The sequence below is a fragment of the Martes martes genome (assembly GCF_963455335.1).
Source record: "Martes martes genome assembly, chromosome: 6".
Taxonomy (NCBI): domain Eukaryota; kingdom Metazoa; phylum Chordata; class Mammalia; order Carnivora; family Mustelidae; genus Martes; species Martes martes.
In genome coordinates, this window is record NC_137893.1 from 85313516 (window position 1) to 85330484 (window position 16969).

At 38.1% G+C, this 16969-nt stretch overlaps 1 protein-coding gene across 2 annotated transcripts in view; it reads left to right on the forward strand.

Annotated features, from left to right (window-relative positions):
• DNAH8 (dynein axonemal heavy chain 8) overlaps positions 1-16969 on the forward strand; it is a gene marked incomplete at its 3' end in the record, with an annotated part of 317468 nt that overhangs the window by 182636 nt on the left and 117863 nt on the right. For both annotated transcript variants that reach the window (XM_080806629.1, XM_080806628.1), the window contains exons 57-61: positions 15-137; positions 1626-1756; positions 6352-6505; positions 15372-15536; positions 16674-16900. In XM_080806629.1, the coding sequence (XP_080662755.1) occupies positions 15-137; positions 1626-1756; positions 6352-6505; positions 15372-15536; positions 16674-16900 (800 nt within the window). The remainder of the gene's footprint in view (positions 1-14; positions 138-1625; positions 1757-6351; positions 6506-15371; positions 15537-16673; positions 16901-16969) is intronic.

The following is a 16969-nucleotide window of genomic DNA, read 5'->3' on the forward strand; positions in this document are numbered from 1 at the left end:
CTCTGTACCCACAGGTCCCATCCTTTGACTTCCTGTCTGAAAAACTCCAGTTCTACCAGAGACAGTTCAATGAAATCATTAGAGGAACATCTCTTGATCTGGTGTTTTTTAAAGATGCGATGACTCATCTTATTAAGGTTCTAACTATTGACTATTTGTTGATATAGATAGATCATGTAAAAACTGGGTAAATTGCACAGACAGATGTTTTGAGAGAAGAAATCTGTAGTTTCAGGTAAGGTATAGAAGAATGTCCGTAGGTTGGGGTGTTCACTATCTCAGAAAACAAAGGCTTAATCAGAAACCCCTTAGCTGAATCCATCTACATGACAGCAAATGCTTTTCAAGAACAAATTGATGGGTTTTTGTATTCAGAGCTTTTGACATGTCCAGAGTTTTTCCTTTCTAGAAAGTAAGCTAGAGAACCCTGTGAACATGTAGTCCAATTTTATTTTGGTACAATGGGAATCCTGTTCCCTTCCCAGTAGTGGAAAAGTTGATGCTTTTAAAAATGTCAATTTCATGATTGGCTTACAGATCATGGGCAAACTGATGAGGAAAGAGTAAGGCGGGAGCACAGGACTGGTATAAAAACAGAAACCAATTAGATACAACACCCAAAGGAGCCGTTTGCATCATGTGTAGATTGGAAAGGAGTTTCTACAGGAAGTCCGAACACAGTGTCAGTGTCAGGAGGTTTGATAAAGAGGCAGTTTGCTCTGTGTTTATTATACTTTGTCATCCCCAAAGTTGGTGAATTTCCAGATGTCCTAGGGCTGTTTCACATCTATCCACGTCACAAATAACTATTGCATACTCACTGTTACAAGGTCTCGGAGGCCTGGGACCCCCAAGTGATTAACATGTTAAAAAATATAATGATAGAATTAATACATCCCACCGTGTTACTCTCTGCCATCTGTCAAATTTCCATTAAAAAAAAAAAGCTGTTTAGTGATGATAATGAAATCAGTGATCCAACTAGACTTTCATTTTAATCAGTGGCATTAATGTAAAAGGCAGTTTTTTAGTAATGTCTTCAATGGCCTGCGTAAGATGTGAACCACAATTGCAGTCTTATCCTTATCAAGGGAATCAGCCATAGAAAAGCAACACAAGACTAGTCTAAGTCTTTTTCTACAAATGCCTTCCTGCCTTTCTTGTAAGTAGAATTTGGGTACTTAAATTTTTTTTCATTGGCAGAGGAGATACAATAGAGGTAGTATTCATTATAGAGCAGGGTGTCTATCTAGGTCAGTGTGTTAAGACTGAATAATAAGCGGATAATCCAAACCTTTCTGTGGATTGAGGAGAGTAGCTCCATCATGCTTTGTGTCTGAAAATAATAAAATAAAAAATTACGCACACACAAGCACAGAGAAAGTGGCTTTGAAATAGGAGATAGGAAAGCCAATTTGTTCTCTCTTTCATGATAGGCAAGGAAAGAATTTGAGTTGACTAAATCAATAGGAGGCATAACTTTAAAAAACTCTGACATATCCCATTAAAGGAAAAAGTCCAATGTAGTCTGCATGCGTGTATTCAAAATTTCGACTCATGTAGGGCAAGAAAATGTGAACAGTTGAATTCTATTTGTAAATATATACCATTTTATTCCCAAACAGATTTCACGAATAATTCGAACATCCTGTGGAAATGCATTGCTGGTGGGTGTTGGTGGTTCGGGAAAACAAAGTCTTTCGAGATTGGCCTCTTTTATAGCTGGATATCAAATATTTCAGATTACATTAACCAGGTAAGGTGAAACAAAACACAGAAATACATTTTTCTATAATTTAATTTCTCTGAAGTAAAATGTTCACTTGAAAAATATGACAATTTGGTGTATTTTTTAAATTAACTGTTTATTTAAGTATAGCTTATTTAAGGAAATGTACGCAAATCATGGGTGTCACAAAGTACGTACACCTCAGTTGTTAGTCTACAGATGAAGAACTAAAATATCAGCACCCCGGAAGTACCCCTCGAGGCCTGTCCAGTCATTACCCTCCCAAGGTTAATCATATTCTGACTTCTAAACCCACTTAGTTTTACCTGTTCTTGAACTTTCTATCCATTTAATGCTATGGAATCGACTCTTGTGTCCAGTTTCTATTGCCTGTATTGTGTTTGGGAGTTTCATCCATGATGCTGCATGTACCCATGGTTTGTTCATTCTTATTGCTGGACAGACCTCCACTTTCTCACATTTTACCACAATTTGTTACCTGTTGTGCTATTGATAAACATTTGCGGGGATTTTTTGGCAAGTAGAGCTGTAAGGAGTGTTCTTGCCCATGACTGAGTACACTTCTAGAGATAGAATGGCTGGGTGTGGAGCGGACATATATTTAGCGTTTGTCCCTCTGAGGAGTTGTTTTCCACAGTAGTTCCACCTACATTTCCACCAACGGTTCATGAGGGTTTCAGTTGCTCCGCATCCGGGAGTGCTTTCGGCACCATGAGTCTTTCTCGCTTGAGCAGTGCTGGTGGATGTGTAGTGCTATGTCTCGGTGCCTTCCGTTTGCACTTCCCATGGCTAATGTTGAGCCCATTTTCAGAACTTACTGGCTGTTTGGACAGATCTGTGTTATGTCCTTTGCTTATTTTTTTTCCCCAGTTAGGGTGTGATTCTTTCTATTACTGATTTTTAGGAGTTCTTTATATGTTTTAGATCTAATTATGTTGTCAGAATGTGTATTGCATGTATCTTCTCCAAGTCATTGGCTTGCCCTTTCACTCCTGATGGATCTTACTTTTTATTTTTTTTTAAGATTTTATTTATTTATTTGAGAGAGAGCGAGGGAGCATACTCACACATGTGTGTGAGTGGGGGGAGGGGCAGATGGAGAGGGAGAAGCAAACTCCCCGCTGAGCTGGGAGTCCCCACTTGGAACTTGATCCCAGGACCCTGAGATAATGACCTGAGCTGAAGGCAGATTCTTAACCACCTGAGCTACCCACATACCCCTCGGTAGATCTTACTTTTATTTTATTATTATTATTGTTATTATTATTATGTTTTTATGTCTAAATTACATTTTTTATTATGTTCAATTAGCCAACTTAAGTTACCAAATTTTTTTTCTTTTAGTGTTCTTTGTCTTCTGTTAAAAAATATTTGTTTACCTTTGTTTACCTATGAAGATATCTCCTGTGATTTCCTTCACATTTACAAACAAAATGTGCTCTTTCTACATTTAGAACTATAACCCACCTAGAATTTATTTTCTTATGAAGACTGAGGTAAGAGTTAGGATATAGATATAGATATCCAATCACTCTCAACTCCATTATTGACAAGGTCATGTTCTTCCTGACACATTACAGTGTCTTTGCTTCCCCGTCAATCAACTGATCACGTCTTTGACTACAGTCTGTTCCACTGATTTATCTATCTTTGTACTATTACCAACTGTTTTAATTACTGTAGTTTTAATATATTTTGAACAATTTTGTTGTTCTTCAGGATCGTCTTGAACATTTGGCCTTTTGTAGTTCCTTCTAAATTTTAGGTCACTTTTCTTTTTTTTTAAAGATTATTTATTTATTTATTTGACAGATCACAAGTAGGCAGAGACACAGGCAGAGAGAGAGAGGAGGAAGCAGGCTCCCCGCTGAGCAGAGAGCCCGATGCGGGGCTCGATCCCAGGACCCTGGGATCATGACCTGAGCCGGAGGCAGAGGCTTTAACCCACTGAGCCACCCAGGCGCCCTTTAGGTCACTTTTTAAATTAATAATTTATACAAACTACTCTGCTGCCAAATAGATAAAAAAAATTTAGTAAGGTACAAATGACAAGAGCAATTAAAAAATATAAAGCATTAAATATCTAGAGATTAATTAAATTAAATCAGCTGTCAACATTTAAAAATTGGGAGATTTCACATAAAAAATGGATTTCGGACTTCTCTTCACACAGTTGGAAGATCTGGCAACACTGTGCCTACGTTCCCAGTTGGCTGGGTCTGAACAACATGCCTCCTTAGGTGGGACATACAGTCCTCCAGGTTACCAGAGTGTTGACTGTATTTTCTTGTTTTCTGTTTTCTTGATGCTCTGGAACTGGGGTCTTGCTGACTGACCCTCCCAGGGCAAGCCAGTTCTTTGAGACAGCTAATGGCTTGTTCCAGTACTATGCCTTCCATAGGTAAACCATCCAGTCCAGAGGTCCTACTTGGAACCACCCCATCTATCTGGCTTTCTCTGCCAAGAAGCAGTATTGCTCTGCCCTAATCACCCCAGAGTCAAGGACCAGTAACTAGGAACAGTATCTGTGCCCCAGAGTCCGTTGAAATGATTCAAACAAGCCAGTCCTAAATCTGCTTAGCCTGCCTACCTTTGACTTTCTCATGGAAACCACAGTTAAGGCTGTTGCCCATGATTCCTCTCACTCCTTCCACCTCCTGACTGACCCTGGTGCTTCCCCAGGCAGCCCTATGTGGTGCGGAATATCCCCTCCTGTTTTTTGGGGTCTGTGAGTATAAGCTTCTTCCTTCGTGGCAGTCTTTTCCATGTCCGTGTCTCTTACCATACCTGACTAAAACAAATCCTGGAAACATTTTAAAACAGCAGGGAAGGTGAGAGTAGAGTGGAGTCAGAGGGGAAATTTAAAGTGGGACTTCATAGTCCCTAGTATATTGATAGGACTTAGTAACTGATTGGATACGGGGTAAAGAAGAGGAAATAAGGTCTAGAAGGACACACCTAGTCTCTCTAGTGGTATTTATCACACTGCACTCTAAAAATGCTTATTCAATTCTCTTGTCTCTTTCACTGGGCTGTAAGCAACCTGAGGATGGACCATTGTAACCTTTGTCTTATCTACTGTTACTATCAAGTGGGTACTTTTAACCGACACCATAAAACTATCTGTTGAACAAAATAACAGTTTTGAGGGGGGCGGGTAAAAGGAGAATTCAGTCAGTACATGCGGAGAGTGAAATGTTTGAACACACATTTTCCATAGTTCATGGGTATGGAGTTCAGGAGTGGGTCCTGGAAATGTCAGCACAGATGTCTCACTGGAGAGAACACATACAAGGTAATAAGGAGTACAAGTAGGGTGTGTAGCTAGAAGAAAAGATGACTGAGGGAAGAATGCTGGGGTCTCCCAACATAGAGGAAGGGGACTTGCTTGCAATGGAGAATGAGCAGAAGAGGCAAGGCGGGGAGGAAAAAATCCAGAGTGGTTTCCAGAAACCAAATTACATCTCAGCAAGCCATCTTACCAGTTTCTCCTTCTAACGAATGTCCACCCTCGCTTGGCAATTATTTTAAAAGGCATATATATTCTCCTTTCAATGGAGTTCCTCTTGCCCAAGTCTACAAGACATGTTACTGTAGTGTCCCTCAGAAGGGGGTAGCTGCTTCTCCTACTTTAAAATCAGCTCTTTATTCATTCGAGTGCACTTAAGCCAAGTCATCTCGAATGCCCACAACAGCCTTTAAACAGATACTATCTTCATTTTGCAGAGGAAGAAACAGGAGCTGAGAAATGTAAAGGAACATTTCCAAAGCTGCAGAATGGGGATTTGAACGCAAGTCTTTCTGGTTCTAATGCTGGTAGTCTTTCCGCTAGACCCTACGGCTTACATGAAACTTCCTGTGACTTGCACTGTACAACCTCCTTCAAGTGAAGATGCCTGTGTTGTTAATTTACTCATGAGGATTTATGCACAACACTTCAGAAAATGTTTGCTTTATTTCTGCACATCACCTCATCTCCAGGAGCATGTACATTCAACAGGAAACAGAGTAAACAGAAAAGCAAAGACTAAGATCTTCTTGTCATAATCTGTAACTACATAATTGTAACATTTCAATTATTTATATCACATTGCATATGCATATTCTTCTGTAGGCTGTCTCTGTGTTTAGCCACTTAATGAGATACACAAATTACCAGTATATATAATTTATCGCTAATTTTATTTATAATTTATCTTGACTTTCTTACCAATCCACACTCATCCAAGTTTCAGATTAGTTTTAAATATTTTACATATATTCACTTGGGGCAAAATCTGTTGTGGAAGACTATCAGCTTGCTGAGAATAAAGTTCATATCTGAATTTTTAATTACTCTTCATGAGTCACTTCTGGTAAATTCCCATTTCTCCCTTCTCAAGTTAAATAAAATATACTTGCTTTGAATGATAACATACAACTATTTCACTCTAACCTCTGTGTTTTTTTTTAGCAGCTAAGCTTATTTAATGCTTCTTGGAGCAGGTGCAGAGTACACTCTTATTATCATGGGTTATATTGTCTTTTGAAACACTTATGACTAAATATATATATATAAAATATAAAATTTTAAATTTTAAATTTCCTACCACCTTTTTTAGGTCTTATAATGTGAATAATCTAACAGATGATTTAAAATATCTGTACAAAGTTGCTGGTGCTGATGGAAAAGGTATCACCTTCATCTTTACTGACAATGAAATAAAAGATGAGGCATTTCTGGAATATCTTAACAACCTGTTATCTTCAGGGGAGGTAGGTCTCAAAAGGAGAGAAAAAGCTCCTATTTTTAAAAAATGTAAATTATATTTGAACAGAAAAAGCAGCAACCCTTCATAAGTGAGGCCACTTAACATACCTTTTTCATTTTAGAAAGGATTCATGTATAAGGCATACTAGATTTTTTTTAAAACAACCTATGAAATTTATGCTGCCCACCTCCAGGTTTTTTTTTTTTTTTTTGTATGCATTGTTCCATTTTAAATACGATTGCTTACTTATTTTGTCAGTCTTCTATTTGGTCCTGTAATTTATTTTAGAAGAATCACAGTATGTATCTGATAGTCAGGAGTATAAAAGAGATGAAAGAGTTCTGCCAGCTCTAAGTAGATGTTTGTGTCATCTCTTCTGACACCACCTTTGTCAACACTCCCATGACCACTCACATGCTTTGTGCTTCATTAGAAGGACTCACGGGACTCAGCAGACAGTTGTACTCCTGTCTAAGATTTATGACAGCAGCATAGCAAGGATTCACAGCCACATCAATGCAGAAAAAGGCACATCAGGTGAAATCTGGAGAAATTCATGCTTCGTATGTTCCCATCAAAAAGGTGATACTGGATGTGATTCCCCTCCAGTGGTGAAATGCAGTCACTCACGCACTGTGTTTCCATTCAGGGAAGCCTGTGGGAGATTCAGAGTTCAACGGTTTTATCAGGGGCTGGTCTGGTTTTCCCTCCCTGCCTAGACACAGCTGCCAAAACTCCAGACTCCCAGAAGGAAAGCAGATGCTCACCATGTATCACAATGTTTGTATAAAGAGTCCAGGCACAGAACAACCTTTTCAATTAGTAATAGAGAAGACATTCAAAAACCAAGTTCCTAGAGGGTGGCCAAGTGCTAGCTGTCCAAACATATGCTTCTCAAAATTGGACCCACTATGTTAACTCTTCCCTGCCCCATGGTGTCTATTGATGCTTGCTGCTGCCTGAGCTCCTTAACTCCCTCAGAGAGAGGACTTCTGCAAGATAGTGGCATAGGAAAATCCTGAGTTCACCTCCTCTGATGGAAACACCAAATCTACATCTACATATGGATTATTTCCCTCTGAAAAAGATCTGAAAACTAGATAAGCTGCTTCTCCACAACAAAGGATAAGAAACACACATGAAGATAGGTAGGAGACACAGAGACACAGTCTTGTCAAAGACCTCACCCTCATCACAGTGACGTGCAGTAGGGAGGGCTCTCACAAATTTGGAGGAGTGAGGGGTTGGTGCCTCACATCAGGCATCCCAACTCCTGGAATATACACCAGAGAGAAAAGCCCCCAAAATGTCTGGCTTAGAATACCAATGGGGGGATAAAAAGAAAAAAGAAAAGAAAACCAATGGGGCTGACATTCAATGACCCAAAGTACTATAAGAAACTGAGATTCACTACTAATAGGCTTCCATATAGTCTTACCCCAAGACCCAGCAAAACAAACAAACAAACAAACAAACAAAAAAAACCCAGCACTTTGAAAGTGCATAGATCATATGTGAAGACTCATTTGCTAATCTTAAAGTATCAACAGGAGGCGGACAGTTGAAACTCTCCCCAGAGATGGAAGTTGCTGGTGGATGCCAGTTTTGCACTTTCTACCTACCCTGCTTGCACAAGTGAGCAAGCTGGGACAAAGCACCCTACTGTCACCATACTAAGACAGGCTGGGGCGAGTGAGTGTTCAGTACTATTCTGCCACCTTGTTGAAGTTGGAGAGCATGGGTTGCAGCACTCCCTTGCTCGCTTGCTGGGGCAGGTGAGCATGAATGTGGAATTCACCTGTTCCCTAGGTAAGGTCAGCAAGCATTGGGTGGTTGAGACACCCCCTTTCCTTGGCTGGGACTGGCAAGTGCAAAAGGAGGAAACATTCTTCCACTCTAGTCTAAAGCTGGTGCATACACTCGGACAAGGCATTCAGTCTCTGCAGTCCTGAAGCCCATGGAAGCATGCAGTTAAAACATTTTCCTACTGCTTTTCTGAAGCTGGCAAGTGTACCCCTCTTACACAGTCTCCAGCTGCCTAGTTAAAGCCAGCAGGCATGGGCAATCTACATGGGGATGCCCCTTGATTGCCTGATGCTGGTGGCCAAGGGGACTGACATTCCTGAGCTCCACAGGAATGTAACATTTGGAAAGACAGTTCTTGGAAGACCACCACATCCAGGACACTGCACAGATGAGGGACTGTAACACAACCCCAGTCTTACTGTGAAAAAGCCTATTTATTTAGCTTAGAGCTTCCACAAGAGGGACAAGCTTTCAGTTTCCCACACATCTAGAGGTTGAGAAGACATTCAAAGGGAATGTAAGCAGGAAGACACTCTCCTTCCACAACCCCTTGGCCTTGCTATAGTTCAACAAGACCTCCTGGGAAGGAGTTTATATATTTGTCTGGAGCCCCAACTTTTGTGATTTGGAGAGATTTCCTAGTCTGAGGACAGCAGGCATTATGACTGTGGCCATAACAGGACTGTGTGTATTCTCATACTTTAAAAACTGTTGCCAGAGGGTCTACATTCCAATCAACCCGAAACCAGGTACTAAATGAGATTCCTCCCCCTTGGCACACTGACTGATTTTGGTGTACCCTCAACAACAGGGGCATATCAACAATAAATCAGGTGGTTTGGACAATCAAAAAGTTTTGTGAGACAACCAAGAGCTAGGGCAATGTTGAATGAGAAGTTCCATCACCTACATAAGGCCACTTCTTCAAGACTGGTAGAGGTAGCTGTTTTGCCTCATAGAAACAAACATAGAGAGTCAAGCAAAATGAGGAAACAGAGAAATATGTTCCAAATGAAAGTCAAAAGCATCAGAAAAAGACCTTGATGACAAGGAGATAAGTAACCTACCTGATAAAAGATTCAATGTAATGATCATAAAGATGCTTACTGAACTCATGAGGGGAATGGATGAACACAATGAGAACTTTAATAAAGATATTGACAACATAAGAAAGTACCAAATAGAGGTTACAGAGCTGAAGAATTACAATAACTAAATTGAAAAAATACACAGGAAGAGTTCAACAGCAGACTGGTAGAAGTGAAACAGATCAACAAGCTGGAAGACAAAGAAATGAAAATCAGGGCAGCAAAAAGAAAAAAAAAATTAATGAAGATAATGTAAGAGATATATGGGACAACAGCAAGTTGAATAAAAGTTGCATTATGGGGGCACCAAAGGAGAAGAGAGAGAAAAGGGGACAGAAAACTTATTTGAAGAAATAGTGGCTGAAAATTTTCCTAACCTGGGGGAAGAAACAGACATCCAGGGCCAGGAAGCCTAGAGTTCCAAATAAGATGAACCTAAAGAGATTCATGTCAGGACACATTATAATTAAAATGTCAAAGGTTGAAGATAAAGAGAGAATCTTAAAAGGAACAAGAGAAAAAATTGTTACATATAAGGGAAAATTCCTTAAAGTTATCAGCTGATTTCCCAGCAGAAACCTTACAGGCCAGAAGTGAGTGGCGCAATATATGCAAAGTGCTAAAAGGAAAAAAAATACTTCCAATTAAGAATACTCTATCCAGGAAAGTTATCACTCAGAACTGAAAGAGATAAATAGTTTTTCAGGTTAGTAAAAGCTAAAGGAGTTCATCCCTACTAAACCAGCTTTACAAGAAATGTTAAAGGAACTTTGGAAAAGAAATGGCACTAATTAATAATAAGAAAGCAGAGAAAAATAAAAATCTCACTGGAAAAGATAAATATATAATAAAGGGAATGTGTTAATCACTTATGAAACTACTAAAACTACTATGAAGATAGTAAAGGTAAAGATGATAAAATTAACTAAAACTATAATAATCAGTTAAGGGATATAAAAAGGTGTAAAGTGTGACATCAAAAACATAAAACAGGGGGGAAAGTAGTAAAACTGAAGAATTTTGGACTGTGTTGAAATTTAAGTTTCTATCAAATTAAAATAGACTGTTTAATATATAAAATGATAAAGTGAACCTCACAGTATCAATCAACAAAGCAAAAACTTAAAGTAAATGCTTTAAAGAAAAAGAGCAAGGAATCGAAACATAACACTGAAGAAAGTAGTCAAACCAGAAGGGATGAGAGAAAGAGAAGAAGAAAGGAACAGAAGGGAACAATGAAAGCAGCCAGAAAACAATTAACAAAATGGCACTAGGTTACATACCCATCAAACACTACTTTAAATGCGAGTGGACTAAATTAACTAATCAAAGACAAAGAGTGGCTGAACGGATTAAAAAAAAAAAAAAAAAGACCCATCTATGTGCTGCCTACAGGGGACCCACTTCAGAAGTAAGGACACAGAATGACAGTGAAGGGACAGAAGATATTCCATGCAGATGGAAATGAAAAGATAGCTGGTATAGCTGTATTTAAATCGGACAGAACAGACATTAAAACAAAGACAGTAACAAAAGACAAAGAGGGCACCATATAATGAAAAGGAGTCAATCCAGAAAGGAGAATATAACATCTATAAATGTATATGAACCAAACATAAGAGCACCAAAATATATAAAACAAGTATTAATATATCTAGAAGGAGAAACTGATAGCAATGCAATAGTAGGGGACTTTAACACCCCACTTAAATCAATGGATAGATCATCAAGATAGAAAATCATTAAGAAAATACCAGCCTTAAACGATAAGCTAGACCATGTGGATTTAATAGATATACATATAGGATGTTCCATCCCGAAACACTCTTCTCAAGTGCACATGAAACATTCTCAAGGATGGATCACATGTTAGGCCACAAAACAAGTCTTAATGAATTCAAGAAGATTGAGATCATATTAAGCATCTCTTTAGACCACAATTGTATGACACTGAAAGTCAATTATACGAAGAAAACCGGAAAGACTATAAATAAGTGGAGATTAAACAACATGTTACTGAATAATTACTGGATCATAGAAGAAGTCAAAGGAGAAATAAAAAAATACCTAGAGATAAATGAAAACATATATGACATGCCAAAGCATGCAGTGTGGTAAAAGTGGTTTTTAGAGGGAAGTTCATAGCAGTATAGGCCTACCTCAAGAAATGAGAAATCTTAAATAGAGAATTTAACTGTGCACCTATAGGAACTAGGAAATGAAACAAAAAGCCCAAAGTTAGTAGAAGTAAGGGAATAATAAAGATCAGAGTGGAAATAAATAGAGACTAAAAAGACAATAGAAAAGATCAATGAAATTAAGAGCTGGTTCTTTGGAGAGATAGGCAAAATGGACAAACCTTGAGCTAGACTAAACAGGAAATAAAGAAGGAGGACTCACAAATAAAAGAGATGAAGTTAAAATTGATATCAAAGCAATACAAGGAGTCATAAGAGACTACTACAAAGCATTCTATGTCAGCAAATTAGGTAACCTAGAAGAAATGGATACATTTTTTAATTAATTTTTTATTTTTTTAATTAACATATAATGCATTATTAGCCCCAGGGGTACAGGTCTGTGTATCGTCAGGCTTACACACTTAACAACACTCACCATAGCACATACCCTCCCCAATGTCCATAACCCAGCCATCCTATCTCTCCTCCCCAACCCATCAACCCTCAGTTTTTTTCGTGAGCTTTAGAGTCTCTTATGGTTTGTCTCCCTCCTGATCCCATCTTGTTTCATTTATTCTTTTCCTACCTCCCAAACCCCCCATGTTGCCTTTCAACTTCCTCATATCAGGGAGATCATATGATAATTGTCTTTCTCTGACTGACTTGAAATGGATACATTTCTAGAAACTTATAATCTTCCCAGACCAAATCATGAAGAAATAGGAAATCATTCTGAATAGACTGATCACTAACGAGGATGTTCAATCAGTAATCAAAAATCTGCCAACAAAATTCCAGGCCCAGAGGCTTTACTGGATAATTGCACCAAACACTGAAATAAGAGTTAGTATCTATTCTTCTCAAACTCTTCTAAAAAAAATTGAAGAGGAGTGAACTCATTCTCACTCTTCCAAACTCATTCTACAAGGACAGACTTACCCTGATAGCAAAGCCAGACAATGATACCAGAAGAAAAGAGAATTACAGGCCAATATTCCTGATGAAAATAGATGCAAAAATCCTCAATAAAACAACAAACTGAATTCAACAATACAGTAAAAGGATCATACACAATGATTAAGTGGGGTTTACTCAAGGGTTGTGAGGATAGTTCAACATCCACGTCAATCAACATAATACATCACATTAACAAAATAAAAGATAAAAATCATATCACAACAGATGCATAAAAAAGCATTTGACAAAATTCAACATCCATTTATGATTAAAAACTCTCAACAGTATGGAATGGACAGAGGAAATATACCTCAAAATAATAAAGACCATATATGACAAACTCACAGCTAATATCATACTTAATAGGAAGCTTTTTCTTAGGGAAGATGAAATAAAAGTCATCCAAGTTGGAAAGGAAGAAGCAAAACTGTCAGTATTTACACATGACATGCTCTTAGATATAGAAAATCCTAAAGATTCCACCAAAAGACTGTTAGAACTAATACACAAATTCAATGAAGTTTCAGGATACAAGAATAAAATACAGGAATTGGTTGTATTTTTATGCACTAATAATGAGCTATCCAAAAGAGAGATTAAGAAAACAATGCCACTTACAATTACATCAAAAAAAGAATAAAATACCTATAAATAAATTTAATCAAAGAGGTGAAAGACCTTTACACTGATAACTATAAAATATTGTTGAAAGAAATGAAGAAGACACAAATACATGGAAAGATGTTTTGTGCTCATGGATTGGAAGAATTAATATTGTTTAAATGTCCATACTATCCAAACCCATCTACAAATTCAGTGCAATAGCCATCAAAATTCCAGTGGCATTTTTCACGGATACAGAATAAAGAATTCTAAAATTTATATGGAACCATGAAAGACCCTGGATAGCCAAACAATCTTGAGAAAAAAAGAACAAAGATGGACATATCACGATCTCTGATTTTTAAGTTATACTGCAAAGCTATAGTAATCAAAACAATGTGGTATTGGCATAAAAATAGAAACATAGATCAACAAGACAGAATAGAGAGCTCAGAAACAAACCCACATATATACGGTTAATTAATTTATGACAAAGGAGCCATGAATATACAATGGGAAAAGGACAATCTCTTCAATAAATGGTGTTGGAAAAACTAGACAGCCACACGCAGAAGGAGGAAACTGTACCACTACTTTACACCATGCACAAAAATTAACACAAAATAGATTAAAGACTTAAAGGTAAGACCCAAAACCATAAAACTCCTAAAAGAAAACATATGTGGTAAGCTCTCTGACATTGGTCTTAGCAATGTTTTTATGGATGTGACTCCAAAAGCAAGAGGAACTAATGGAAAAAGAAACAGATGGGACTATATCAAACTAAAATGCTTCTGCACAGTGAAGGTAACCATCAACAAAATTAAAAGGTAACCTACTAAATGGGAGAAGATATTTGTAAGTCGAATATCTGATAAGGGGTTAATATTCAAAATATATAAAGAACTCCTCCAACTTAACAACAACAACAACAAAACCCCCAAATAATCCTATAGATTATAGATCAGAGGATCTGAATATATATTCTTCCAGAGAAAATATATAAATGGCTAATAAGCACATGAAAAAATGATCAACATCATTAATTGTCAGAAAAATGGAAAGCAAAACCACTGCAAGATAACATCGCACACCTGTCAGGATAGCTGTTATCAAAAAGATAAGAAATAAAAAGTTTTGATAAGGATGTGGAGAAAAGGGAACCCTCATGCACTGTTGGTGGGAATGCAAACTGATTCGGTCACTTGAAAAGCAGTATGGAGGAGCCTCAAAAAGTTAAAAATAGAACCACTGTGTGATCCAGCAATTCCACGACTGGGTAGCTAGCTGAAGAAAATGAAGACACTAATTCAAATAGATATATGCACCCTTTGCTCATTGTAGCAATATTTACAGTAGCCGAAATATGGCAACAACCCAGATACCGTAAGTGAATAAAAGGATAAAGAAGATATGGCATGTGTGTACACACACACACACACACACACACACACACACACAATGGAATACTACTTAGCCCCAACAAAAAATATAATCTTGCCATTTGTGAGCACATGGGTAGAACTTCAGAGTAGTAAGTTAAGTGAAATAAGTTAGAGAAAGGCAAATACTGCATGCTTTTTTAAATATGAGATATTGAAAACACAAAGCAAAACCCTCTATATCTCCTAGATAGAGAGTATAGATTGGTGGTTGACAGAGGAAGGGGAACTTGCTGGGATGGGAGTGGGGGAGATGAGCAAAGGGTATCAAGAAGTACAAGTTACAAAAAAAGCTATAAAATAAAGAAGTCATGGAGATGTAAGATATAGCTTGGGGAATGTAGTCAATAGTATAGTGTAACTTCATAGGGTGACAGATGGTAACTAGACTTAGTATGGTGATCATTGCCCAGTATATACAAATGTTGAATCACTGCAAACTATTATAATGTTGTATATTGATTATACATGAAAAAAATACACATAGTAAAAAATTACCTCAGACCCAGAATTGGCCCATGAATCAGAGAACACAGGGCATCACTGGACATTCTAAAGAGATTATTGGGATGATAGAGAGATACTTTTTTGGTGATAGCTATTGGAGCAAAGGGAAACAAAATTTCCTCTTGATTAAACTGCCCAATAACAAGTTGTATTCTTGGTTATCTCTGGCAAATGAGGGATTTTGACTATGGAGATGCAGAAAGAAAATATGAGAAAACATGACATGTGGGGGGCGGGGAATTGGTATGGGGAACTTACAAAGTACGAGTCTTGTCTGTTTCTCAAAGATCTCCAATCTGTTTGCACGAGATGAGATGGATGAAATCACCCAAGGTCTGATATCAGTGATGAAGAAGGAACTGCCTCGCCACCCTCCTACCTTCGATAATCTGTATGAGTACTTCATTTCAAGATCAAGGAAGAACTTGCATGTTGTTCTCTGCTTTTCTCCAGTGAGTTGTTACTTTATATTTACGTGGGAGAAATTATTTGTTGAAATGTACTTAACAGTTTACCTTCTCTGATGAGATGATTTGCTCAGAAACTAACATTTGTCACACTGAATTGAAATCAACACTTCACTACCACCAGTCTCTGCTGGAGGCAATCTCATACCAAAGTGTAATAATCTAAAATATTCATTTTATTAGATATTATTACATAGCCTACAACTTCCATTAATTGCCTAGAGATATAGATCACTTGGATTGTAAGGAATTTGGTGGTCCTGTCCAGCTCTTCCTCCAATATAGACATATGATCTAGAATGTCCCTGATGTAGGTTTGAATATCCCTAGCACACTGTATTATCCAGTAGGGTAGCTACTAGACATGTATGGCCATTTAAATTTTGATTAGTTAAAATGAAGTAAAAATAAAAATTCAATTCTTCAGTCCCATTGGTGCTATTTCAAGTGCTCAGTAACTACATGTGGCTTGTGGCCACCATACTGGATGGCACAGACACAGAACGCTTCCACAATCCTAGTTGTATCAGGCAGCTCTGCTCAGTGGGTCTCACTAACTTACAAGCCAGCCTGCTTAATTTTTAGATAGTCTAATTACCAGAGAGGGCTTCTATGGGATGAATTGAATTTTGTCTCTGTTTTTTTTTCCGCCTGTGATTCTGTTTTGGCTTGTAAAATGAATCCAATCCCTCCCTGCCCCCCATACCTAGCTCCTCATATATTTAGAGAAAGTTTTTGCAGATTCCCAAAGTTGCTTCCTTTGTGGACCAAACACCTCCCACCCCTTCTGCTATTCTCACTTGTCCTCGTGTCCAGGGCTTTCACCATCCTGGTCATCTCTCTTTAGAAGAGTCTTAGTTTGTCACTTTCCTCTTAAAGGTAATTTTTAGAATCCAACCCAGTAATGCCAGATCTAGTCTTACATCAGGGAACGGTGTGGAGGAACAGTGTGGGAATACTACCTCCCTTCATCTGAACATTTCATTGATATATTAATGCAGCATAAGATTTTTTTTTTTTAAATTGAGATGTCACACCGTTGGCTCTGAATACCTAAGCCTCTCTCGAGCGGAATCGTAATCACTCTGTATGTCTGACGCTTTCTGACTTTGTTGTCAACAGGTTGGCGAGAAGTTCCGAGCCCGTTCTTTGAAATTTCCTGGCTTGATATCAGGTTGCACCATGGACTGGTTTAGTCGCTGGCCGAAGGAGGCCTTGATTGCAGTGGCCTCCTATTTCCTTTCAGACTATAATATTGTCTGCTCCAGTGACACTAAAAGACAGGTTGTAGAGACAATGGGCCTCTTTCATGACATGGTCTCCGAGAGCTGTGAAAATTATTTCCAACGGTGAGTGGCTTTCTCTGAGGTCTGGCTGTAGCACCAGAGTTCACTCCAGAGAGGAATTCTGTCAGCAGC